This window comes from Jaculus jaculus, chromosome 5 (genome assembly GCF_020740685.1).
Source record: "Jaculus jaculus isolate mJacJac1 chromosome 5, mJacJac1.mat.Y.cur, whole genome shotgun sequence".
Lineage (NCBI taxonomy): Eukaryota > Metazoa > Chordata > Mammalia > Rodentia > Dipodidae > Jaculus > Jaculus jaculus.
Window position 1 is genome coordinate 27,603,175 of NC_059106.1, and position 27,679 is coordinate 27,630,853.

Here is a 27,679-nt window from a genome sequence, read left to right on the forward strand (position 1 = left end):
TGGTCTTCAATCTGCTCTGAAGGCAGCAATCAGCTCTGGCAGCCAAGTGGAAGTAAGGAAGGAAAGGGCTCTTTTCCCCCAGAGCTTCCTTATATAAAGTACCTCTCCAAAAGGGGCCACATGTTCTTGGGGAAGGGTTCACTCTGGGGGAAGGACTTTCTCCTTCAGTTAATTCTTCCTGGAATCAACCTCAGAGAACCCCCCCCCCCCCGCGAAAGGGATTTCTGTGGATTGCTAAACACATTAAGTTAACAACACCTTAACTATCACAGGCAGTGAACAGAAAGTGTGGACAGATTATAAAATATCAAGGCTCATCCCCAGTAAATTATTCTTTCTAGCAAGGCTCCACACCCCAAGCAGCTCCACCTGCTGTGGGTGATGTTCATGCACAGGAGCCTCTGGTGGCCATTTTTACTGTCAAACCAAATAGTATCTCTTCCCCTAAATCATTATCCCTATGCCTGTTTCATTTCATCTAGGTTTGCATATTCTGTTCCCTGAATTCTCACTCAGTGTTTCCTGTATGTCCATCTTCATTTCAGTCTGTTTTTCCTGGTCCAGCCAGCAACATCATCATGAAGCACAGAGCAGAGCCTCTGCCTACAGAAAAGTCAGTAGAAGAATGCACTGAAGAAAATTCCAGAGTTGAGGCTAAACAGATGACTCAGTAGTCAAAGTTGCTTGTTTTAAAAGCCTGACAGCCCAGGTTTGATTCACCAGTGCCCACTAAAAGCCTGCATATTAAGTGGCACATGCATCAGAAATTTGCTTGTAGTAGCAGGAAGCTCTGGCATGCTCAAACTCTCTTTTTTTCTCCTCCCTCAAAAATAAATGAATAAATAATGAATTATTTAATTAATAAGTAAACAAAATCCCAAAGTCTTATGCATGCAGTGTGGGCCTTTAGGGACCTCACCACTTCAGTAGCCTCACCAGCCATCAGGTCTCTCTCTTTATATGGACTCTAGCCTGCTGGCCATAGGCTCTGCTCCATCATTTCAGGAGCTTCCGACCTCAGAGCCTCATTGCTCTTGCTGTTGCAATGTGTCCCTACCTTCTTCAGCTCAGTTCTTCATCTGTCCCTGTTTTCATTTTGCTTTTTCAAAGTCTTCAATTGCTGTTATGTTAAATGAGGTTAGCCTTGACTTTTCTTGTTTAGCCACCTTGGAAATGCTGGGTATCTACATCTCTATAGGTACCTACCAAGAAAGATTATCTCTTTATCTCCCTCTATCCTTCTAGCTAGGTATCAATCTGCTTTCTTTCACCCTACCTGTTTCCCTATGTGTTTATTCATCTATCTCATTATCTATAAGTATCTATAGGAGACTCTTTGAGTAGCCATGCAAACTGCATGCGTGATATAGTCCTCAGGCAAAAGACTGATGTTGAACACAACCACAAAACACCCAGGCTATCTGCTGCTACTAAGGACTTCTGATGGCATTTGCAGAAGAACATAGCTATTATACTTAATAATGGCCTGAAAAGCAAACAGCTGTCCTGCCAGAGTTCACTGATCTCTGCTAATCATCACTATCTTTGGCCTCACAGAGTAACCATACAGTTGTCATTCCTTTGGCCACTGGGTTTTTATCTTTCACTGATATATACTCATATAGACCTTAGGATAGAGTCACTGTCTCAGTCTCTGTCACCAAAAGGCTGTTGCCTCTCCAGGGACTATGGGACAACAAACAGAAAATGCATGTTGATAATCCTTTGTTCTCCCAGGCCTCCTGGACTACAATGAGACAAGTATCTGTCTGTTATCTGTCTGCCTAGCTAGGTACTATCTATCTATTATTGACTTATCATTTATCTACTATATATGCACTCATATAAAATAGCTATTTCATAGGTGCATGGCATTGTGAATGACCTGCATCACCGACCAAGTTATGAGTTCCATGAGGCCACGGATTAGACCTCCTTGGATACACAGTTATCCACACTGGGCCATAGAATAAGGCTGATTTCATTCAATACTGTTTGAACTTGTTGAATGAACAACTTCCCTATAGTCACATAACGAGTGGACTTCCGAGACAGATTCTGAACACAGTTCTATACTCTTCCTATTTGTTAGTGTGATGACTTATATTAACTGTCAACTTGACAGCACCTCAAATCATTTGGGAAACATGTCTCTGGGCATCTTGATTTGGCTAGTTAAGATGGGAAGTCTCAACTTAACTTTGGGCAGCACCATCACATGGGGTGGGGGTCCTGGACTAAATAAAAAGGAGAAAGCAAGCTGAGTAGCAGAATACATCAGTCTCCCTTCTTTACTATGGACTAAAAGTTTCCTTCTGCCTCAAGTTCCTGCCGTCATGCCTTTCCTTCCATAATGTACAGTAAATGTACACTGTAAAATGAAATGAACTTGTCCTTCTCTAAATTACTGCTTGTCATGTATTATGTCACAACAATGACAAAATGACATACTTGTTTTTCCACTGTGCTCATGAGATAGTATGTGAAAATATTCAATCATATGACAAATAATATTTTTGTGGAGGAAAAAATGTTATAATCAAGCTTCTGGTACCTAGATTATTCCTTAAATCCTAACCTGCTATTCCTGAGCATATATGGTTAAGATGTGTCAGTGACAAAGTTGTTGCCATGACCAATAGGTCCTGGACTCATAGATCTGTACTACTTGGTCTCTCCCCACATTGGTACATCTGATTATGCATAAGAATCACCTTTTGATATGTATTTTAAAACAAACAATAACTGTGGCCACATTCTCACTAACTCATAATCTCTGGACCTAAATAACCTATTGACAGCTAAAGTATTTTTTGGTTATTTCTACATGGCTTTAATGAAGATCCAGAATTTAAAACTTATCTCAAGCTCAGTTTTAATGTAAATATTATAGTCATTTCCTTCTCAGTCCACACTATGAATTTGTGATGGGAAATCTTAAGAACGTTTAAGGAATTTTAAGAACTTTTAAAATTATTTATTTATCTTATTTGTGTATATGGTGTGTGCATGTATGTATATGTAGTCATAAGTGTGTGGAATAAATGTGCACACTGATATGTGGAGGCCAGGTGTTGATCTCAGGTATCTTCCTCAACTTCTCTTCACCTGATTTTTTTCTTTTGTATCAAGGTTTCTTGCTGAGCCTGGAACTCACTGATTCAGCTAGACTAGCAGCTAGCAAGCCCCAGAGAATCTCCTCTCCTGTCTCTGCCTCCCTGGTGGTGGGATTATAGGTGCTGGGAATCCAAATTCAGGTTCCCATGCTTCTGAAATAAGCTCTTTACTGACTGAGCCATCTCCCCAGCTCCAAATCTGAAAACATTTAATAGCAACCTAGAATGAAGCTAACCACATGTACTCTGGTTTCAAACCATGTGAGAAAGCAGTCTGACTTTATTACCAATTCCTCCTATAACCTTGGGCAACTTTGAGTGCTCTATAAAAAGGGACGTGATAATTGTGCTTTCTTTATGCATGCAATCACTTGAAGAAGTGTTTGGCATGTGATAAATACTTCAAAAGTGTTGTTCCCTCAGATATTTAGGCTATCGGTTTCCCATTTTTTTTTTTGTCATTCAGACCTAAGACTTCCTGTATTTTTAAAGAAGGTCAAGATTTTTTTTTGTTTTATTATTATATTATTTTATTTTTTCTCTCAATTTTTATTAACATTTTCCATGATTATAAAAATATCCCATGGTAATACCCTCCCTCCCCCCACTTTCCCCTTTGAAATTCCATTCTCCATCATATCCTCTCCCCATCTCAATCAATCTCTTTTATTTTGATATCATGATCTTCTTGGTCAACACCTCACTAGAGTAGCCCATCCCTGGCACTGAAAATTTTCTAACCACGATCTATGGCTCCTGAGTGTTCCATTGTCCAAAACCGGAGGATTCCATATGATATATTTGTATCCTGTTAGATTTTGATTAGCCCTCCCTCCATTTTTGCTTTACTCAATCTCTTCCCCTGACCTCAGTTTGGGCCTTTTCACCCCATTAATCTATTCTTCCTCTTACATATATACAATGCCAACCTATTAAGAAGGTCAAATTTTTACTCCTGGTCCTGAAGGGTTTTGACATCATCATCAAGCCATTTGAAAATTTTAGGATACACTGAGTTTTCTCTGGAACTTCTGTTTGATGTGTGTGTGTGTGTATATATATCTATATATATCTACATATCTATCTATCTATCTATCTATCTATCTATCTATCTATATCTATATCTACATATCTATCTATCTATCTATCTATATAGATAGATAGATATAGATATAGATATATATAGATATATATATATACACACATACATATATATATGCATATATATATATGATAAATATACATTCATATATATATATATAGTAATTAATTCTACAAAGCATAAATTCTGATAAAACATAATGATTGGTCAGGCTTCCCAGACTTATTCAGAATTATAACCATCACTTTATACCTCAGGTTGCCTCCCTTTCACATAAGACCTTGCTTGTAGTTGGTTAATTACTGCCAAGTAGTACCATTGAAAATTCATCACTCTCAGAGCTTTAGTCAGGTTCTCCTTTGCTAATATATTTCCTTGTCTTCTCTGCTTCAGCTACTTTCTCTGTTGTCATTAACATCATCTGGGATCATTTGTCATATTTGGTAGAAGCCACCAAGTTATACATTCCATATCTCCTGTCCATATGGTCCCATCACAGGTAATGTTAGCAAGTCCCAGTTTACAGTTACCACCAGGTTGATGAACTAGTACCCATATAGGTGGACAGTTTGCCTGATTCTATGACTGTTATTACCATGACCCCATGAAAATGGCCATGATTTTAAAGGGATAGATAGTCTGATAGACGGCTTTGTGAAGCTGTTAGCTTCCTCGCAAATGGCAGGGTCTTGTTCTGCTCTGACAGCAGGTTGACTCCATCAAAGTGTTCTCTGCTGTGACTTTGGACATGGCCCTCTGGATGCAACACTAAGTGGCTTAGACAGTGTCCACACAGGATCATAGATATGTGTGCATACTTTCCCTCAAGCATGAAGTCATGGCGAATAGTTTTATAGAAACATGCCAGGGAATACCCATAGCTTTCTTCTCCACTTTTGATTCTTCTAATTAAATGCCTTTCATTGAACAGGTGTCTTCCAGGAACAGACAACTTCACTAATGACTACTCTGAGGAGGTACCAATTTCACAGCATTGATGTCTCACTATCTCCCATGCTTTCATCGCCCCCTTCCTTCTAAGAACTTGTAAAATATTTTTGAATGACTGGGGAGATGGTTTATCAGCCATAGGAACTAGCTTTCAAAACATGCCAGCCTGGATTTGATTCCCCAGTACCCACGTAAATCCAGATACAAAATGCAGCACATAAACCTACAGTGAGTTTGCAGTGGCAAAAGGTCCTACCAACCTGCTTTCTCTCTCTCTCTCTTTCTCTCTCTCTTCTCTCTTCCTCTCTCTCCCTACTTGAAAATAAATAAAATTAAAATATTGATGGAGTATTATTTCTTCAATAAAAACTTTTATAACTTGTCCACATTTTAATGAATGACCACTCTTCACTCACTGTCCACCTGTGCCTTTCACTTAAGATATCCATTTATCTATCTCACAATTTGCTCCATAATGTCCCTGCTTTATTTACATCTCACTTATTAAATCTCATTTTCTTCAATTCCACAAAGCCCCATTGGGGAATGAATTGTAGGAAACAAAGTAATACTTTCCTTGATTCCATGCCTCTCTGCCATAGAAGTATTCCATAGATTGCGTAGATTCCCTGGTCCGTGTCTTTGCCATCTCTGTGTCAGAGTCAAGGGAGCAAAATGAATTCAGAATATGTTCAACATCTATGAACTGACATGAACAAAGGATATCTTCTAAAGAGGTTCTCAAAAATAAATGTATCATTCTGGTATCATCTTGATAATTTTTGAGCAGTCCAATTGATGTATAAACTTTAAATGTGTTCAGACTTCTATGCACTAAAATATCTGAAAAGCCTAGATGCTATGAGACAGTAAGCTTGACTATCAGAGTCAAAGTCTTGGTGAAATTCAGAGTTTTGTTTTTTTTTTGTTTTTCACTTTCATTTTTGTGCTGTTTTGATACTTATCCTATTTTTTTTTTTGTGTGTGTGTGTGTGTGTGTGTCTGTTTAACCTGGACATCAAAAATAGAAATTCAGGAAATTTTTAAGAACAACAAAATTTAGGGGTTGTCCAAGGTCACTTTGGAAACTTCCGTAGTGATGACAGTTCACCTGAGGTTATTGGAGTTGCTGGAAAGGAGTGGAAAAGTCACAGAATGAATAGAGGTTCTGTGCAAATTTGAGCTGACTGTAAAAAAGCTTTGTGGTTTGTGGATTGTAAGCCAAATCCCTGGATTCTTTAGTGAAGTGTATGGTCTGAATAATAGTCATTTTTTTCTTACATAATGCATCATGAAGAAAGCTTCAAAATGTGATTGTATTGAAAATCCTGTTTACTCCGAACAACACAAAAGTGCAAATGGGACTAATTGTCTCAGAGTAGATCGGTAGTTTCTCCTGTCAGTTTGTAGCCCCGGCTTTCTGTCGGTGAGATGCCACCCTCCTCTTCAAATTTCCACAGAAGAGCCCTGTGCTCAGCTCATGTGGGATTCAAGCTTGGGATCTTTTAGGCAGAGGAGCCTTTTTTAGCTTGCTTGTTGACAAGCTTCCAGCATCCATCAAGCACGTCATTGTCTGCCTCCAGAACTCTGTGTTTTTTCAGAGAATGAGCAGAGACAACTGGGTCAGCAAGTATGGGCCCTGTGGAAGTCAGCCTTCACAGGCATTTCTCAGCTCCTCAGGGAGGCTGTGCTGGATTCATCTTGACCTGAAAGGCTAGGTTGTTTAGATATATGACCTCCCTTTCCCACCCAGCAACTCAGATCTATGCTTAGTCTATCATTCATACTCTGGAGAAATATGCCCATACATCATCATTGTAACAAACCACACATTGAACTGAATTGAGTTTACAATGATGAGATCCTAAAAAATCAATTTTTAGGAAAAGGAAAAGATTATCTACTCCAGGAAGTAAATATCTAACAGCCATATGCCAGGTCACTTGCACTGTGGAGGAAATACAGACTACTGAGCTAGAGTGATGGCTTGGTAGGGCAAATGATTGAGGACCTGAGTTCAGATCCATTTAGATCCACATAAGAGCCAGGCACAGTATGCTGGAGAGATAGAGACAGGGCGATCACTGAAGCTTTCTGGCCATGTAATGTAGCCGAATCAGTGAGCTTCAGGTTCAGAAAGAAATCCTGACCCCTCCTCCCCGCCAAAATAGGATATGTGAGTGAAGAGTGATTGAGGACATACTCCACATCAACTTCTGTTCCCTTCATTCACCTACACACATGTGTTTGTGGACTCACACAGATGCATGCACACACATGAATGTGTATACACAGCAGACACATAAACACTGAATAGTGGTCATTATAGATTAATGGTAGACAAAATTTCTACAAGGCCCACGCTAGCATTTCCCACACCCTGCAGGAGACATTCACAATGGATAATTCCAGTGAGAAAGGGTGAGATGTGCAGCCAAGATTAGAATGTGAGCTTATTATGAATTAGCTGAACAACAAAAAGCTCTTATTAAAAAAAAAAATCAAAACATGTGTTTTCCAACTTCAAATGCTTTAAATATTATTCATTTGATATGGGGAATTGATATTCAGATATTATCCTTGAACTGCATGCCCTGAGTTCTTCTGTTATTTAGGCAAATAATTGGATGACTACATACTGAGAATAATGATTTTTAAACCACCACATTTTTATGCAAAAATAACAGGGATAAAAGGGAGAGGGAGGGCAAGGTAAGAGGTGGGGGAGAGGGACAGTTCACCACGTGGTCCAGGAGCTGATGTGAGAGAACAAATGTGGGCTCTGGAAACAAAAGTGTTGAATATGGAGTTTTTCTAAAAACAAGGCCATTAAAACAGTAACAATGGAATATCCCAGCCTGGTGCCAGAGTGGGAGAGACCTGTGCCAGGACCCAGTCATTGAGTTCCCATAGCTAGAGGGAGATGATGTCAACCTCCATGAGATCAAGTAAGTTATTTGGAGTCAGTGCTCTGGAAGAGATTGGCACACCTGCATCATGTGTGTCAGCCCATAGTCCCAGGCTCAGAGAAAGGGTCCACCCACACCTGGATGGGGTGGGCTGTAGGAGAGAGTGAGTAGAGAGAGAAAAATTTGACTGGAAGAGAGAAGCAGACATTGAGTTTTGCAACGAGGCAGACAGGTAAGAGTAGGATTCCTTCCTCATGAACCTGTTCCTAAGTGCCTGAGCCCAAAATATGCTATTTCCCTAGTCCCTCTCACCTAGATCTCAGGATCATATGAAACACAGATCGCTTCTTATACACTAGGACCTTCTATCAGAGAACACTGTCTCCCATCTGTAGGCTCCTCACAGCTTGCAGTACCCAACACTTGAACATAGCTGTCCTTGGATTTCTACAAGTATCAGTGTCATCTAGGGTACTCCATCAAAAAACAGTTGTTGAGCTGGAGAGATGGCTTAGCGGTTAAGCACTCGCCTGTGAAGCCTAAGGACCCGGTTCGAGGCTCGGTTCCCCAGGACCCACGTTAGCCAGATGCACAAGGGGGCACACGTGTCTGGAGTTCATTTGCAGTGGCTGGAAGCCCTGGAGCGCCCATTCTCTCTCTCTCGCTCTATCTGTCTTTCTCTCTGTGTCTGTCACTCTCAAATAAATAAGTAAATAAATAAATAAATAAATAAATAAATAAATAAATAAATAAATGTTAAAAAAAAAACAGTTGTTCATGTTCAGAGGTTCTGCAGCCATAGTCCTACCATGAGGTCTCAGATGCTCTACTGACCAGCTCCCTGGCCTCTCTGCTGCTCCAGAGAACACAGTGCTAGAACCACTGCCCAGCCTAGCTGAACCCTTGAAAACTCAAGCCTTGACCCTACAAACTTTCTCTTGCTTACTTCTGTCAGTTTGCAACAGTCTTTGCTCTAATCTCACCTGCCAGTGTTCCCTTGGGGACTTAACCGTCACCGCCACTGCTTGGATGTGTTCTTGACACTTGGGAGAGTGTTTGGTGTGCTCTTTTGGTCTGACCCAGCATGTGATATTCACCTTCATGACATGAAAGAGAAGTAGTGTTTGCGAGCTCCAGCTGTCTGCTTAAAAGCAGGAACCTCATCATACCCTCTCCAGGGCCCTGCGGTTCAGGTGTTTACTCTAAGGACCTGATGAAGATTCAACCATTTAGTCTGTCTTTTATGACACAGAATAGGACCATTGCCATCTGGGTCCAGTTTTGTGCCCCACCCTCCCTATTGTCTGGTCCTCATGATGTTTATTAGGTATGTCAGCATCTCCAGCAGATTCAGGTTAGGAGCCACAGATGAGTGAGACCCTATGACAATTATCTTTCTGTTATTAGGTGAGTTTTCTGAAAATGATATGTTCCAAGTTCGACCAGTTTTCTTCAGATTTCATTGTGTCATTGTTCCTTATTACTGTGTAGAATTACATCATGTAGATATACCACATCTTGGTTATCCATTTGTCTAATGATGGACATCAGGGTTTATTCCAGCACTTAGTGATTTTGAATTGAGCAGCTATAAACATAGTTGAACAAATCTCTCTGAACTGAAGCATGGAGCTTTTAGGGCAAGTGTCCAGTAAGGGAATAACTGAGTCTGTTGGTAACTTTATAGTCAACATTTTTAGGAGTCTCCACATTGCTTTTCATAGTGGTTGTACCATATTCCATTCCCACCAACAGTGAATGAGGGTTCTTATTTCTCCACATCCTTGCCAGCATTTGTTTCACTTGATTTTTTATTGTTTGCTATCCTTACTGGGCTACGGTGGAATTTTATAGTTCTTTTAATTTGCATTTCCATGATGATTAGGGATGATGAACATTTTCCTAAGTGTGTGTTTGCCATTTGTATTTCTTCCTCTGAGAACTTGCTGTTCAGTTCTTTGCCCCATTTTGTATGTGTGTTGTTTGTTTTTGAGTTCTTTGTAGAGTATATAATTTAGGTCTCTCTCAGTTGTATAGCCAGCAAAAACTTTCTCCCATTCTGTGGGTAATCTATTGCCTTTGCTTATTGTATGCTTGTCTGTGAAGAAATTTTTCAGCTTCATGAGATCCCAATGGGAGAGTGATTATTTAAGTTCCTGAATTACTGGGGTTTTGTTCAGGAAGTCTTTTCCCATTCCTATACCATGGAAAATACCTCCTGTTTTTTTCTTACAGTAGTAGCAGAGTTTCTGGTCTTATATTAAGGCCTTTGATCCAATTCGACTTGATTTTTGTGGATTGTGAGATGTGTGGATCAGGTTTCATTTTCCTACATATGGTTATCCCATTTGTCCAGCACCATTTGTTGAAGATGCTAGCTTTTTTCTAGCCTACAATGTTAGGGCCTTTGTCAAATATCAAGTGGCTGTAGGTACTTGACCCAAAGTCTGGGTCCTTGATTCTGTTCCGTTGGTCTTTACTCCTGTTTTCATGTCAGTACCATACTTGTTTATATTTCTGTGGCTTTGTAATATAGCTTTAGATCAGGTATGGTGATGCTTCTGGAGGTGTTTCTTTTGCTGAGGATATGTTTGGATATCCAAGGCCTTCTGCCATTCCATATGAATTTTGAGATCATTTTTTCTTCCTTTGTTTATCAAGGCTACTGTTGTCTACCTTGTTGTACACGTAAGGCATGCCATGTTGAAAGGACTCAATTAAGCATAAAATAAGAATGTCTGAACATAGAAAGACAACAAAAACCAATGGGAACATGGATATCAATGGATGGCATCAGGCAGAGTAGTATTTCAGGACTACCTCACCATGCCTACAGGCATCTGTGTACATTTCCAGACTCTTTCTGGAAGATTCACTGTGTTGGCTGGCTTGACCTGTGTAAACAGGAGCACATGTAGAAGATCAGAATGGAGGAGAAATGTGCATATTAACTTTGAAAGAAGCAGGAGTGATCCATGCCTAGTAGTGAGATCTAAGTCAGGAACCTATGTCTTGGAACGTCATAGACAGACCCTAAAGGGAAGTTTCCAATATTCTTGGCTAAAAGGAGAGCTTATGGTCTGTCAGAAAGTTTTCTAAATGACTATGTTTATCCCCTTTGATACAAGCTTCTCTCACTCTTGACTAAACAACATGCTTTGTACAGATTTCAGTGAATACCAGAAAGGCCCAAAATTCATCAGCATGACAAGAAAAGAAAGCTGACTGTCTAGCATGGGATGAATCATCTCTATCACATCTTTCAGGGGCCAGAAAACATTACACAGGAAGTGGCCTTCAGAGAAATGGTGGTAGACAATGAGGAGACTCAAATCTCATCAAAGCAGAAAATCAGAGGCTTCCAAGTGCTGCACATTAAAGAATATTTAGCACACATTTTTAAAGGCTCACGGAACATTGCAGAAGAGATGGAAAATGTAAGAGCCACAGTTTGGGAAGGTGTATACTAAGGAATTTTTCAACTCTTACCCATAAAGACTGACTTATGCACTCATGATCCATAGTGACTAGTAATAACCCAACTGAGGAGGACCCTTAGTGTCATGGAGTGTGGAAACAGGGTACATGACATTATACTCCAATGGAAATGTGACTGATATGCAATATGTTCACACAATAAAGTTATTTTTTTATTTCTAACTATTTAATGACAACTTCCATAAATATAGACAACATACCATGATCAAAATCCCCTCTTACTACCCTCCCTTGTCTCCCTCGTAAACCCTCGTCCACTAGATCCCTTCTTTCCAAATAGTCTGTGTTCTATTTTTTTTATTGAAGTCTTACATAATTGTAAACAATATCCCATGGTAATTCCCTCCCCTACTTTCCCTTTGAAATCCACTGTCCACAATACTACCCCTACTCCAACAGTCTTTCTTTTAATTTGATGTCATGATCTTTCCCTCCTACTATGATGGTCTTGTGTAGGTAGTGAGGTCATGGACATCTCAACTATTTTGTGTCTGGAGAATCACGTTGTAAGGAGCCCTACCCTTCCTTTGGGTCTTACATTCTTTCTGCCACCTCTTCCACAATGGACTCTGAGCCCTGGAAGGTGTGATAGAGATATTTCAGTGGTGAGCACTCCTCTGTCACTACTTCTTAGCACCAGATGCCTTCTGAGTAATCCCAAGGTCACTGCCATATGAAAAGAGAAGCTTCTCTAACCAAAAGTGAGAATATCATTAACATATGGATATGAACGTTAAAAGAAGTGCTTACTGGGAAGTTTGGTGAGCATAGTATCTACATTTAGCAAGATACCAGTAGACATTATACCCTTAGGGCTCATCACTACCCCTGTTGTAGGTTTTCAGTATCAGGTATATATTCCCTCCCATGGAGCAGGTCTCCAGTCAAATTAGAATGGTTGGTTTCTCCCATAACAAAATGCCACTATTGTACCTGTTGGCTCATTTGGCCTGGCAGACCAAATTTAAGGCTTGCAGTGTCCACTGTTGAATATCTTCATTGGTGATTTCTCTCTCTTCCATTGAACTGCATACAGTGTGGCTTTTTCCAGCTTTCTGAAAGCTGGTCTACATGGAGGAGGTTTTCAGCTCAACTCTAGCAGGATTTCAAAGTGACCTTACAGCCCAAGTATGTGGAATCTTCAGAAATAGGGTCTTACCATCTATTTCTTTTGGGAAACCAAGGGCCTCAGCAATGGCCTGTAATGTTTTGGGGGGTATCAGGTACCTCTTTGGTGAATAGCTCACTCTAAGGTATCCCAACCCTGGCCCTGAACATTTTCTAATAACAATCTATAGCTTCTGAGGGCTCCATTGTCCAAAAAAGTTGGTTTCCATATGACTTATTTATATCCTCTTAGATTTTCAAAATTATTTTATTTATTTATATATTTGAAAGTGACAGACAGAGAGAGAAAGAGGCAGAGAGAGATAATGGGCATGCCAGGGCCTCCAGCCACTACAAAGGAACTCCAGATGCATGTGCCCCCTTGTGCATCTGGCTAACGTGGGTCCTCAGGAATCGAGCCTTGAACTGGGGTCCTTAGGCTTCACAGGCAAGTGTTTAACCAATAAGCCATCTCTCCAGCCTCCTCTTAGATTTTGATTAGACCTCCTTCCACCTTTACTTTAAACAGTATCTTCCCCTGACCTCACTTAGTCCATTTCACCATTAATCTGTTCTTCTACTTACAAATATATAATACCATCCTATTTAGTCCCTCCTCCCTCCTTTTTTATTCCCTTTATTTCTTTTCTATCCTACTGGCCTCCATTCTTACTCATATACTCACAAGTTCTTAATAAATAAATCAAATCTTTCACCATCATGTCTTCTTGAAGCCAACATCTTCGGTTTTGCACACACACTCAGTCAGCACATAACCATATGCTTCTGTGCGTGCATTGCAATCCCTGCACAAAGTACTCTGCCTCACATGGCATCCTTGAGACAACCCCTTCTCTAGTAAGGAAAAATTCACCACTTTTGAGAGTCAAATAACATATAACCATGTAGACCTGGTTTGGGCAAGCTCTTCCTGAGCCTTGGAATTTTGGAAGATATAGCTCAGTGAATGATTACTTTGTTGCTCTTAATAGTATGCTCTCATGTGATTGCATATTTTTATTCTTGTGCCAATAAGAGTTCATAGATAAACTAGATGCACTTTCTAGCACATTCTTTTCTTTTTCATTTTGTAATTTGTGTATGTTAATGTCTAAGTTGTGTGTGTGCGTGTATACCACATGCATGTGGAGATTGGAGGTCAACACTTGGTATCTTCCTCACTTGCTTTCCAACAAAACCTCTCATTGAAACTAGAGTCCACTGATTCTTCCTAGGTAGCTAGCTAGGACATCCAAGGTAATTCTTCTCTCTGTACTCCCCAACACTAGGATTATAGGTGCACAACATAACACCCAACATTTTGTAGATGCTGTGGATCTAAATTCAGGTCCTCATACTTGTATGGCAAGCACTTTATCCTTTAATCCACCTCCCTTCCCCCAGTTTGTATTTCTAAAAAGAATCTCTCAAGATATTTTTGCAATACAAATAGAGATTTTTAATATCAATAAGCTGGCCCAATCTCCAAATTTAAGTCCAAAGATATAATACAGAGTGGTAATGAGAAAAATTGTGGTTTGATACGTTTTTTGTCAATAGCAACTATAAAAGTTATAAGTCGTTATTTCCATCTTAAACCTGCCTTATCCAAATGGCATTTGGAATGTGAAGAATATCCCTAGTGTCTAAAGAAGACATTAAGTATTCATTAAAAAAAAAAAACTATAATCCTTCTCAAAAACTTTTCTTGAACTTCTGTTTGTCCATCTGGAACAGGGCTGTGGCAATTTATGTGCAACTCAATTAATTTTGCAAATGTCCAGGGAGTTAGCCTGAGTTCTTTTGATGAACAAATTGACTCTGTCAATAAGTATTAGTGGTTATTGGGAGTAAAGCTTCCACTGTTTCAGCAGCCCAAGTCCTCTTTGCTATGTCAGCCTTTCCTCTTTGTGCATGCCTCTCTGTGCTCACATTTTCAAGCTCTGATCGGAGCATGTGGTTGTTCAGCATACTTCTAGACAGTATGCTGTGTTTGCTGCTGTAGTATCTTGCAACGTGGCAGGGTAGACACAATCAGAAGAGAGCCTGGATACACTATAGATAACTGCACATGTAGGGAATTCCACGAGAGTGCTGCAAGTGGAAACATGACTGAGTAGGAAGCTGGGGCTCAGATTGGTATACCTGGGACAGCAAACCATTGGATCAGAGTGAAACAGTACCGCATGGGGTCAAAGGAGGAGGGCCGGCCAATGCAGTCAATAAATTATGCACTCAAGGCCCCTCTAGTTAACACAATCACATTTAGCACACCACTGATTTCAAACAAATAATATGTCTATTATGGTGGTATCGATTTTAATGTGTTCTCACTGTACATATATCACTACATTTAATTTTTGCAGCATCTTCTAATGGACATAGTTACTTCTATATATGGATAAATAATCAAGTCTTAGGGAATAAAGTTGCCCACTATGAAAATGTGGACATGATATAGCTTTGGAAATCTATCTAACCATGATGCTGGCTCCATTGGCTTCCGTAGAGAGGTCCAGGTGTCAGACAACAAGAGAAGGACATTGCAGGAGTGCAATGGCAATGTCCTAAAACAGACAGGACTTTATGAAAACCTCCCCAGACCTGGACAGTTTTGTTTTACAATCTGGAGACATCTGTGACCTTTTTTTTGTACCCTAAGAATAAAATACAAAATTATTTCTGACTCATTACAAAAAAATGGTTTTATTTTTCTTTTCCTTTCAAACTTTTATTTGCTAAGAATTATATATCCTTGGTCAGGAAAAATAATTTATTATTTTGAATGTTCAAGCTGAGAATTTTAATTGCTTGGTAAACATTGAAAAATTGAGTACTTTCTATTGATTTTTAAATAATGATAATCCTATTCTGTCTAAACAGTCCTTCACCCCTGTTTCACCCAGGCATAGTTAAGTAGTCTTATATATTCCCTATTATAAAACTGATAACATTTTTTATACAAGTCTTTATGATAAAAATAGGAAAAGACTTTTAGCATTTCATACAATAGCACCTCCTACAAAAAGTCTCTACTGGATTTGTGTGTGTATGTGTGTGTGTGCATGAAGACACATGCATGCACAAGAGTGATTATATATACATGTAGTTTTATGTGTGTGTGTGTATGTCTGTGCTTGTGCACATATAGAAGCCAAAATACAGCCTCATGTGTAGTTCCTCAGGCGCTGCCCACCTATTTTGACACAGAAATTCCCATTCAGCCTGTAACTCACCAGTGAGGTTAGAATGGCTGGATGGTGCCAGGGATCCTCCTCTCTCTGCCCATCAGCTCTGTGATTATAGGTATGCACAGCACACCTGGCATTTTTGCATTAGTTCAATGGAGTCCAAACTCAGGTCCTCCATTTTACATGGTAGCATTTTAGAGGCTCCTTAGTGGGTTTTTCATTATATTTTTGTCAGCTACTATGTATACATCTATACCATAAAAGTATATCTAAATTATGAATACTTGGCCATCCCTTTCTGATTTTCATAATAATGGAATTGAAGGTAATTATGCTAATTGAACCAGGGCTGACACAGAGGTACAAGTACTGGATGACCTTCCATGTGGAAACTATAAAAGCAGATATCATAGAAACTCAGAAACAGATGAAGGGCCTGGTTAGTGGTGTGAGTGGGTAGAAGTGAGAGAAGGGCAGACAAAGATTCAGCTAGAATAACGTTCTGGTGTCCCATGGTAGACAAGGTGACAATAGATAATGATAATGTACTGTAGTTTCCCCCAAAAAATAAGGAAAAAAATATTTTAAGGTCAAAAAATGATAAATGTTTTAGGCATTTGTCCTGATTTAACATCACTATTGTGCATGTGTATCAAAACATTGCATAGTACCCCATGGATACATTTATGTGCCAATTAAAGGAGAAATATTACAGGAACAAATGCATAGAATGGTAACTACTGGGTGTTTTTGTATATACATTCTAAGAATGACACATTACCAGGACAGAGCAGGGTGAGGATAATGGAGACACAGAGTGATTTTGCTCTCCATTCAGATACCAAGTATTCATTGTCTGGCTATCTCCTTTCCCACTAAAGCCTGAGGAATCTTCAGAATCCTTCTCAACACAGAATTTTTTTTTTTTCCCAGCATGACATTCCTGGGTAAATTTTAATTTCTTGGAATTCATTGTCTCAGTATTCTGATAGCCCTTTAGAAGGCACAAATGTCCCTTTAGAATATTTTCCTTCTTACCAGGACAGTAACATAAGAGCTACTTATAAATGAAGGACTCATTGAGTCTATTAGGGATAGGTCTCCTCCTTAGCTTTCCTGTTGAAGGGAAATTCCTTATCTAATGAAGATTTCTGTGAATTAGATATTGATAATATGGGAAATGAGCAACATGCCAATTCATTGATTTTTTCTTTTCTTCTCTTTGTGTCCAGAATCAGATGTTGCTGACTTTGATGGAAGGAGCTCTCTGCTGTACAGGTTCAATCAGAAGCTCATGAGCACTCTCAAAGATGTGGTCTCCCTCAAATTCAAGAGTATGCTAGGAGATGGGGTCCTGTTCCATGGAGAAGGGCAACGTGGAGACCGCATCACGCTGGAACTGCAGCAGGGCAGACTGACCCTGTATCTAAACTTAGGTAAGTAAAGTCTGTCAATGGTTTTCCATGGTAGAGAGTAGAGAGCTGCTCTGGTAGATGGTCACTGAGATAAGTGAGGGGAGCTTCCTGTATGTTAAAAAGAATCACTGGAATGCTTTATAGGTGATATCAGTGTAGGGTTGGAGTCTTGGAAGAGATTGGATTAGTTGTCTACAAAGATGCAGGAGATAATCCTGGCCTATGAAACTCAACTTTGGGTCCTTGTTGAAGTAATTAAGGAATTGATGAGGTAGAATCAGAGAATGTTGCTTATTAATTATGATTATTTTATGGACAGTTAGGAGGGAAAGCAAAGCAGAAGAGCCCAAGCCAAAAGAAATTCCCCCTCATATAAGAAAAGGTCTTACTCTGGGGAAGAAGCCTCTGTTGAAGGGGCTTACAATTGTGGGAACAAGCAGGAAAACTCATGCCAACAAAAGTTCTCCCCTTTTCCCAGGCTGGAAAGGGAGTTCAGAGAGGATCCCCTCATTAAGGAAAGAGAGAAGATGTATTAAATGCTTGGTAATTTAGTGCAGATGCCTTATTGCCTTTGCCTCACTATGGGAAGGTCTATGCTCTTTGTAGTGAACTTCTTTTCCCAAGCATAACAGGAAAGAATAGAAGGAAGGAAAGAATGTAGGAAGGAAGGGTAATTAGGATGCTGAAGGCAGGTACAGAGTTACTAATTATGTAGAGGAAACCAAACGAGTTCTTTTGTAAGAAAACAAAAGACAAGTTGAGTAAATTATAAATAGTTACTTTGTATAAAAATGCCTCTCAGGCTGGAGAGGTGGCTTAGCAGTTAAGCGCTTGCCTGTGAAGCCTAAGGACCCTGGCTTGAGGATAGATTCCCCAGGACCCATGTTAGCCAGATGCACAAGTGGGCACATACATCTGGAGTTCGTTTGCAGTGGCTGGAAGCCCTGGTGTGCCCATTCTCTCTCTCTCTCTCTCTCTCTCTCTCTCTCTCTCTCTCTTTCTCTCTCTCTCTGCCTCTTTCTCTCTCTGTCTGTTGTTCTCAAATAAATAAATAAAAATAAATGAAAAAAATTTTAAAAAATGCCTCACAACCTTCCAGTTAATATTTATTACTATTAAGATGAGGGAAGATAATTATAATTCAGTATTTAATATCAAATAGAAAAAGGAGGAGAGGCAGTAGAACACAGGCCATAAGTTTAAGTTTCATGAAAAAATATTTAAAAATCTATATTACAAATATTTTAGCATTCAAGTGGAAAGGCATAAGAATCCAGATAACTATATACATCAAATACTGAATATCATGAGTCTTTATTTTGTGGCATTTCTAAGGATGTTCTTGGCCTCCATGGTGACTATTGAAAAGGGTGGCAGAAATATTCTACAGAACTACAAGTTGAATTCATGCAATTGATACCTAACATAATAGATGACATTAGTACAGCTTGGAGACATACAGAGTGTGTGGCTTTTCCTTTCAAGCAATTCTGCAGTAATTATCTTTTCATTGCTGGGACAAAAAAAAAAAAAAAGCAGTTTATAGAGGGAAGAATTTATTTCTCAGTTTATGGGGTTTTTTTGGGGGGGATTAAAATATTTTATTTAGTTTAGATGGGGTGGGCATATCGGGACCTCTATCCACTGCAAACAAATTCCAAACATATGCACCACCTTGTGCATCTAACTTTACATGGAAACTGGGGAATTCAACCTGGGTCCATAAGCTCTGTAGGTACCAGCTTACAGTTTTTGTGCAGAAGTTTCGTCATGGCAGGAAATGCATGACAGGAACAGATAGCTAGATGCAACATTTCCACACCTGCAGGGAGAAAGTTGAGACTGAGCTAAGTGCAGCTAGTGGGGCTGGGATATAACACCTCAAGTCCTACACCCAGTGACACACCCTCTCGAGTAAGGCTCTATATCCCAAACTCTTCCAGCAGGTGACTGAGTATGAGGCCTAATGACAAACAATTGGGACTATGGGGTACATAGTATGTCCAAATCACCACAGACACGTTGATGCCTTTTCAGTCGACATTCTAGAATCAATATAGCGGTCAGAGCAATTCCCCCTCCAACCTGAGAGTGTTTCCTTCCAGTCGCCCATGGCAATCTGCTCTCTGCAGAATTACAGCAGGCTGAAATACACAGGCAAGTAGAGAATCAAAGAGAAGAAGAATTGCATGACTGGGGAACTGTTGTAAGTACTACACAAGACATCAATAGTGCATGCAGGTCACTCGTCCTTATTAGAGTTCAGTGTCTTTGAACTGAGGCAGAATGTTTGAGCAAACCCCAGCATGTACAGTTTGACTGAAAGCGAGAATGTGGCGCAGAACAAATATTTGAAGAGCAGATGTCCTTAGAGAACAGGTGTAGAGTTCAGAGGCTAAAACCCGGGATGGTATGACCAACTCATTGAGACATTGGTGAGTGTTTCATACTGTTCAGAGGCCAATGAATATTTGCTTTAGTTCTTTTGAAGCTAAGGCACTTATTAAGGCAACTAACACACTTATCATGTCTCTGGAAAAATATTTTCCAATTTGTTAGTTTGGAGAGGACTCAGTTGTTATGCTATACATTCTAATCTTATATGCATATGTATTTTATTTAATTCACACCGCAATCCTGTACATTATTTCTAAACCTACTTGCTGATACACTATTGGTTGTACAAGAGCCTAACACTGAATGCTGTAGAACATTGATCAAATTGCTCTTCCAGTCGGACCCCAGTGTCCTAATATCAGTACCTAAGATGTTATACACCTTGATTAAATAGTATTAATGTTCAATATCAGGCAGCCAATATTCATGTAGATTTGTGCGAATGTATATCTCAAAATGGAAGAGATTAGGTTATCTTGATGTGATCATGCAATAGGATGACAGCTGTTTCAGACAATGTCAGTGGGATATGATGTGCCGCATTCTTCATACATTCTGACATTTATGACATAAAAATAGATTGAAGCATCAGTTAAGTAATGAGTTGTGTACTGCTTGGCCAAGAGTTTGATTTGATTTGATTTGATTGGATAGTCCTTATTTTTAAGGATATTCCTACTTACCTTCTAGCTTTGTAATATTAATTAAAGCATAGTACCTACCTCATGCAAACTAAACACAGTCAACTGTGGTAACACTTTCATAAAGTCAGCATAATCACAGAAGGTGGAAATGTATCAAGAACAAGAGTTGAACACTTCATGGTAGTGGAGAGAATTTTCACTTATTCAGATTCAGAAATCTCCTAATGACCAAGATAGATACTTTATTGCTTAACTGATACATAGCGATGTGTCCTTGTTTTGTAGGACACTGAACATAAGAACTGCCTATAGTAAAACAAGGGAACAAAGGAGAAAATTTCAAGTTCTAGATTATCTATGGTGATTGGGATAATGTTTTTAGAGTTACATTTTATTATATTGTATGATGAAGATTTCTAGTCAAGTTTCCATAGGACCGTGATTCATTCTTCATAAATACAATGCTAAACATTTTCTTTACTTTTATTTTATTTTTATTTTTTAATTTAATTTAATTTATTTATTTATTTATTGGTTTTTCAAGGTAGGGTCTCACTCTGGTCCAGGCTGACCTGAAATTAACTCTGTCATTTCAGGGTGGCCTTGAACACAAGGCAATCCTCCTACCTCTGCCTCCCGAGTGCTGGGATTAAAGGTGTGCACCACCACACCTGGCTATTTTATTTTATTTTTAATGCTAAACATTCATGTCCATGAATAGCAAAAGCTTTGCAATTTCACTTGTTTTACAAACCTATTTTCCCTAACTTTGTTTTTTTTTTAAATATTTTTTTAAATTTTTTATTTATTTATTTGAGAACTACAGACACACAGAGAAAGACAGATAGAGGGAGAGAGAGAGAATGGGCGCGCCAGGGCTTCCAGCCTCTGCAAACAAACTCCAGATGCGTGCGCCCCCTTGTGCATCTGGCTAACGTGGGACCTGGGGAACCGAGCCTCGAACTGGGGTCCTTAGGCTTCACAGGCAAGCGCTTAACTGCTAAGCCATCTCTCCAGCCCCCTAACTTTGTTTTAATAAATGATATCTGACTGTTCATATACAATAACTAAAAAATTTGAACAAATTCATTCATACCTTCACTGACTTGGCCAACTGAAAAGTTAACTTGTACATATGGGCTTAGCTCAATGTTAGAGAACTTGTATATCATATGCAAGACCCTGGGGTTCACCTCCAGTGCCACACACACACACGCACACAGGAAGAGAGAAACAGAGAGAGAGCAAGCCGACCCTGGTGTTCATCAGTAGTCACACACACACACACACACACACACACACACATGAGAGGAGAGAGAGAGAGGAGAAAGATTATAGATAGATGAAGATGATACAGATATAGACAAGCATAGATATAGTATAGAGGAAAGGAAACATAGAGAGAAGAAAGAGAACATTTAATATTGTAGTAAATGTATTTTAGAGCTTTAACAGCTCATAATGTTGTTCTGTGCATTTCCCATAGCTGTGTTCTCTGTATATATACCTTCCTATTTTATTTCTATAAACCTTATATCAGTGAAGTATGTTATTCAATACTTTATTTATTACCTATTGTAATTTATTTTGTCAGAAGGACAGCATCAACTACATAAAATATTTAAGTAATATAACTACTCCACGAATGCAAGTTTGATGGCTTCATAGTATTCCATTTAGTGATTATATATTTTCAAGGTCTGTCATGTCTTCCTAAAATATTGAACATTATTGCCAGTTTTAAAATCAGCAGCCATTTTTTTTGCCACATTTTAATTTGTTATCTTAGAATACATTTCCAGAAAACAGTCAGCTAGTTAAAAGAAATGATAACCTTCACTGCTTGGGGCTTCCTTGTTTGGGTTGACAAGTAGGAAGGGTTGGTTGCTAAAGGACATCATGTGAGTGGTTTTCTGTTTTAATGGATAGGCTTAGGTTGTATAAAACTCTGTTCATTTCACATGTCCTTTCTGATGAGTCATCTGGCTTTAGTCATATCCAGCCCCATTGTGCAGAGGCACAGGATGATAAATAGGAGATTTTCCTCAAAAGTGCACTTAGAGGACACAGTTTGCCTTAGTGTACATGTATCCAAAACATCCTAACTAGATCTGCCCATCTCTCTTAGTTTCTAATATGTATAAGGATGTTTATGTTTGCAAAAGAAAATAATCTTAGGAATTGGTTGCTATGAAGTTAGCACATTGTTTGAAGTAGGGTGTACTTACAGCTCAATAAACACAGGGTGCCCAGCTTGTCAGGTGCATTGTAAGAAAGTGGTTGTTTTCTGTATAGCCCAAGGCAAGTTGAGCCCAGGTTGCTGGGCTGCACCTTTACTTGTCTGTCTCAAAATGATGGTAAACAAAACATAGGAGAAGGCTTCGATGATCTTAAAAGAAGGGTTGACTTTTAAACTGATAGAATTTCAAAGAAGGGAAATGATGGTTTTAAACAAAAATATCTTGAGTGGTAAATAAAAGAAAGAAAAGCAGCATCAATTCAATGCTAAAGGGGATTTATAACACATAGGAAAAGGCCTAGGGAACATTTCATAGGAGATGGCAGAAAGAATGTAAGAACAACAGGGTGGGAAGGAGTATTCTGAGACACTGTCCCCTCCCCCCCAACCCAGATGCTGAGTGGTGCATTCCTGACCCCACAGTAAATAATACTGATAACCTGATAACCTTACTGAGGAAGGCCCCCAGGGAAATGGGTGTGGGGAGTGGGGATATAAAAAATATATATATAACTGGATTGGGGGATGACCAATATGCATTATGTTCACAGAATAAAGTTCTCAATAAAAGAAAAGATATCAAATGACAAAATAATGCAAGTTTATGTTGCAGATAATGGGCTAGACACAAATTGGTAAAAAAAAAACAAAAAAACAAAAAAAAAAAACTGTGTTAAAGCAGGCATGGTGGTGCATGCCTTTAATCCCAGCACTTGGGAGGCAGAGGTAGGAGGATTACCATAAATTCAAGGCCGTCTGGGCTATAGTGAGACCCTATGTCAAAAAACCAAAAAGAAAAAAAAAAGACTATATATTAAAATAGATCAAATATTATTTTTTATTGATCAGGCTGTAGAAAAGCACACATGTGGATAGGTATCAGTAGGCACAGCCTTTATTAATATAATTTGACAGTGAAAATCAAATTCTTACACCCCTTCCAAAAATATCTACAGTATTAAACGGGGCTAGTTTTCTCTGATTTACTAGTTAGTGCAAACATGGTTCCCATTCCTTAAACACTCAATGCTAACACAGCGACCTTGCACATGGGTCCTGGAGGGCTAGCACAGCTCTGAGAGCCAGCTCTTCTCTACTCTGCTGCCGAACCCTTCTGCAGTCCCGGCCACCTTTCTTCCTGTCCATTGCCTTCTGGCTGAGTGGAAATGCCCCTTCGCTGTTCTCACCTTGCCTGTTGCCCCCACACACTGGATTTCCATGTCCGCCTGCCCTAAGTATTCTAGCTCCAGGACCTCTACACTGCAACTTTCTAGGAGGGCTATAGCTTCACCTCAGTATCTCCTTTATAGGTCATCTGGTACTGAATTACAACATCCTTAGTAGGAAGGAAGGAGAGAGGGAGTGAGAGAGAAAGACAGAAAGAAAAACTGATATTTCTATGAAGACATTGGCATAATCTGACAAATGGTGATAACGCAAAATGTGTGGGTTATTCAGTAAAATACAGTCAGCTATTAGTTCACAAGCTCCCATTTTTGTTATTCTGGTATCAATTAAGTTATTTTTCTTAATTCCTACTTCTTCACAAAAGCATGCAGTATTATTCTTGAAGCAAATAGTGACTTATGGGCATGCTAGAGGTAGGAGTGAACAGCTGACAGGGAAATGGCATCTCCTGTCCCCAGAACGTCATGCTGTGAGCAGGTTTGCGTAGGCGGGGGTGGGCTGTGGTGACACATGGCAGGAGAGAAGACACATACTCAGCGTTCAGTTTTGAAGAGGTTAGAGAACATAAAATATTCTCCACATTGAAAGATGCACATTAGCAATGACTCATCGTCCTTAATTGTGCATGTTGCTAAGGTTGCCACAAATTCTGGGAAGGGGTGGTGGTGGTCGTAATCTTTTGGTGAAAGGTCACAATAGATACTCCACAGTCACATCTGGGGCAGTTATCTTGCCCCTGCTCCTTTGTGCACAGACTATCTCAGCATATCCACTGTCTCTCCTTGACTTATTCTCACAGTTTACCCTTTTTCCCAAGCTGGCTCATGATCCACTTTCTCCATTCATGACATCCAAAGAACGTGTGCCTTTTATAAACGTTAACCTTTCTCTTTTGAATTCTCCATCTGGCCAATGTGGCAGAGTTCCTGTCACTGTTTAAAGTCTCAGGTCCTGGAGTATGTGCGTCATTTGTGCTGGAATCTGATTCAAGAATCTGTGATCAAAGCCTGATGGTTATTCCTTCAGAAGCCTCTCATGGCCATGGTCTTTATAGAAGCAACTCCCCTCCCCCCGCCTTGCTAGTGATCTTTCTAGTAGTCTAAGTGGTTCATAAGACAGAACTCAAATATGCACATGACTCAGATGACATCCTGCCTTCCTCTGTCCCCAGATGACAGCAAGTCCCGGCTCAACAGCAACCCACCCTTGGCCACCCTGGGCAGCCTCCTGGATGACCAGCACTGGCACTCAGTCCTCATCGAGCGGGCAGGGAAGCAGGTGAACTTCACGGTTGACAGAGATACACAGCACTTCCGGACCAAGGGTGAGGCAGATGCCTTGGACATTGACTATGAGGTGAGTGTCTTCTCCCTACCTATCTTCAGGAGATGGAGGAATACTCTGAAAGAGAAGATGTAGGGCATTACAGGCATTTTCAACAAGGACATCTGTAATAGAGCCCTTGAGAAAAGGCATGAAGACCAAAGGAACTCTCAATGTAGCTAATCTCTTTCATTCTACCCTGGACAGTCTACAAGGGGAAGAGTCTCAGAAAGAGCTGAACAGGGAGGTAGGGAATATCTTAGTCACTGTTTAGGTGAACCCTGAGTTATCAGCCATGCACTTTAATATATATGTGTATATTATGTGTGTATGTGTACATGTATGCATATCATGTGTAATTGTGTATTTATGTATGTGTACATGTGCTTGCATGTATATTCAATTAGGTATGTATGTATATACATATATATATTTTATGTCTAAGTGTATTTCTGTATATATGTATAGGTGTGTAGTATATAGTTATACATGTATTAATGTGTATACATTTATGTGTATACATATGTATGCTTGTGTGCATGTGTATATACATGTATATGCATGTGTGTATGTGTGCATGTATTGTTGCACATGTGTGCACACAAATGTGTGCAAGATTGTCTGTATGTATGCAGATGCATGTGTGTATATTTGTATGTATGTTTATGCAAGTGCATATATGTTTATATATGTGCATGCATTAGTAAGTATATATGTATATCCATATGTGTGTGCATATATATGTATATGTTTGCATGCATGTATATGAGAGTGTGCATGGTTGCATGTGTGTATGTGTGCGCAAATGCTTGTTGTCTTCTTCTGCTGACAAGACCCTCAGTTAATTAGTCACTCTTTCTTAAGCATGCCTTCAGCTAGCTGGAGTAGTAAGAGAGGAAGAATCCACAAAGCCTCTGGAGGTTTAACAGAGTTCTAAGATGAGCACTCCTCTCTTCCTTCATGCCTATCAGACGTCAGAGTTCTTCTTCCCTGAGCCTTCACAGAAGAGGCACAGTGGGATCTGATAACACAAGGAAGGCAGCCTAGAGCTGAGTAAGCTGAGCAGGGCCAGCAATCTTCTCTAGTGTTTCAGCTCAAGGAATTTATAGCATGCCTCTGCTGCATATTAAATTTTTCTGGGTTCAGAGTGGTGTGGGTCCAAGTCTTTGAGTTGAAAGGTTTCTAGTCTAAAAGGCAAATAAGTATCTGTAGAGCAAGTTGGTGGGACTACTGTGAAAGGAAGACATGGATACTTAGGTTGGACAGAGGAACTTCATTCAAAGAAAATAGCAGATATATTCTTCCAGGTGCCCATGCAATATTCTGAAAAAAAAGTGATAGTGTTAGGCCTATTAGACAGATCATGACAGAGTCTGGTACATGTCAAGTTTAAAGTAATATCAGTAGTCTATTGAAGTCAGTTCAATTCCAAAGGGCTTCCTTAAAATTGAATTTTATAAACTTGATTAAATAGGTTCAAATTAAATGATATAGTTTAAAGGTAATAAACTCATTTATTTCTAATAATTTTACTACACAACTAACTAACTAACCTAAACACTTGGTGCTGTGTACTTCTGTCTGTGGTGAGGAAGGACTTAGAACTGGGCTGGTGAATCACATCTTTTCCCAATGCCATCTTCAGTGGCATCCCACTGGTAGCTGGAATTCTCAGGGGAAGGATTTATACCTAACATGGCTACTCACACTGCATTTGAGATTTTATTCATTGTTTTGTAAATTGCTGAGACCAAGGGTCAGGCAGTTATTTCTATCTTGAAGTCTATTTTCCTATTATCTGTTGTTTGTGATTTGTTTTTGCATTCTTGGGTGTGTATGTGTCACTAGTGATGGAATCCAGAGCCCTGCATATGCTAGGCAGGAACTCCACCAGTAAGCTATATGAAACCAGAAGAATCAAGCTCATAGGCCAGGGAGACTGGCCTAGCCAGTGGCAAAAGCAAGAGAAACTTGACCTCACAAGAGGATAGAAGAAGAGGATTGATACCTTAAGGTTGTCCTCTGCCCACCACATGTACATCATGGCATGAACACATACAAATAATTTAGGAAACAGTATCCTTAAATGTCAAAAGAATTCTATGTGAGTCAACTTGCCATATTGGAGAATACAGTGAAGATTATTGCATAGCTTATCATTAGTAAACTGTGTGCTGTATATTCTTTTATAAGATTATATGTGTGCGTTGTATATGTGTGTATGTGTGTGTGTGTCTGTTCATTTGTGTGAGTATGTGTGTGCCTGTTCATATGTGTGAGTGTGGGTGTGTCTGTTCATTTGTGTGAGTGTGGGTGTGTCTGTTCATTTGTGTGAGTGTGTGTGTCTGTTCATTTGTATGAATGCGTATGTCTGTTCATTTGTGTGAGTGTGTGTGTCTGTTCATTTGTATGAATGTGTATGTCTGTTCAGTTGTGTGAGTGTGGGTGTGTCTGTTCATTTGTGTGAGTGTGTGTGACTGTTCATTTGTATGAATGTGTATGTCTGTTCAGTTGTGTGAGTGTGGGTGTGTCTGTTCATTTGTGTGAGTGTGTGTGCCTGTTCATTTGTATGAGTGTGTATGTCTGTTCAGTTGTGTGA

The 27,679-nt window shown here is 39.5% G+C and overlaps 1 protein-coding gene across 2 annotated transcripts in view; it reads left to right on the forward strand.

The window, feature by feature from the left end:
* The window catches only part of Cntnap5 (contactin associated protein family member 5), a 768,721-nt gene that overhangs the window by 336,972 nt on the left and 404,070 nt on the right, over nt 1-27,679 (forward strand). For both annotated transcript variants that reach the window (XM_045150560.1, XM_045150562.1), the window contains exons 5-6: nt 17,107-17,310; nt 24,929-25,113. In XM_045150560.1, coding sequence (XP_045006495.1) covers nt 17,107-17,310; nt 24,929-25,113 — 389 coding nt within the window. The remainder of the gene's footprint in view (nt 1-17,106; nt 17,311-24,928; nt 25,114-27,679) is intronic.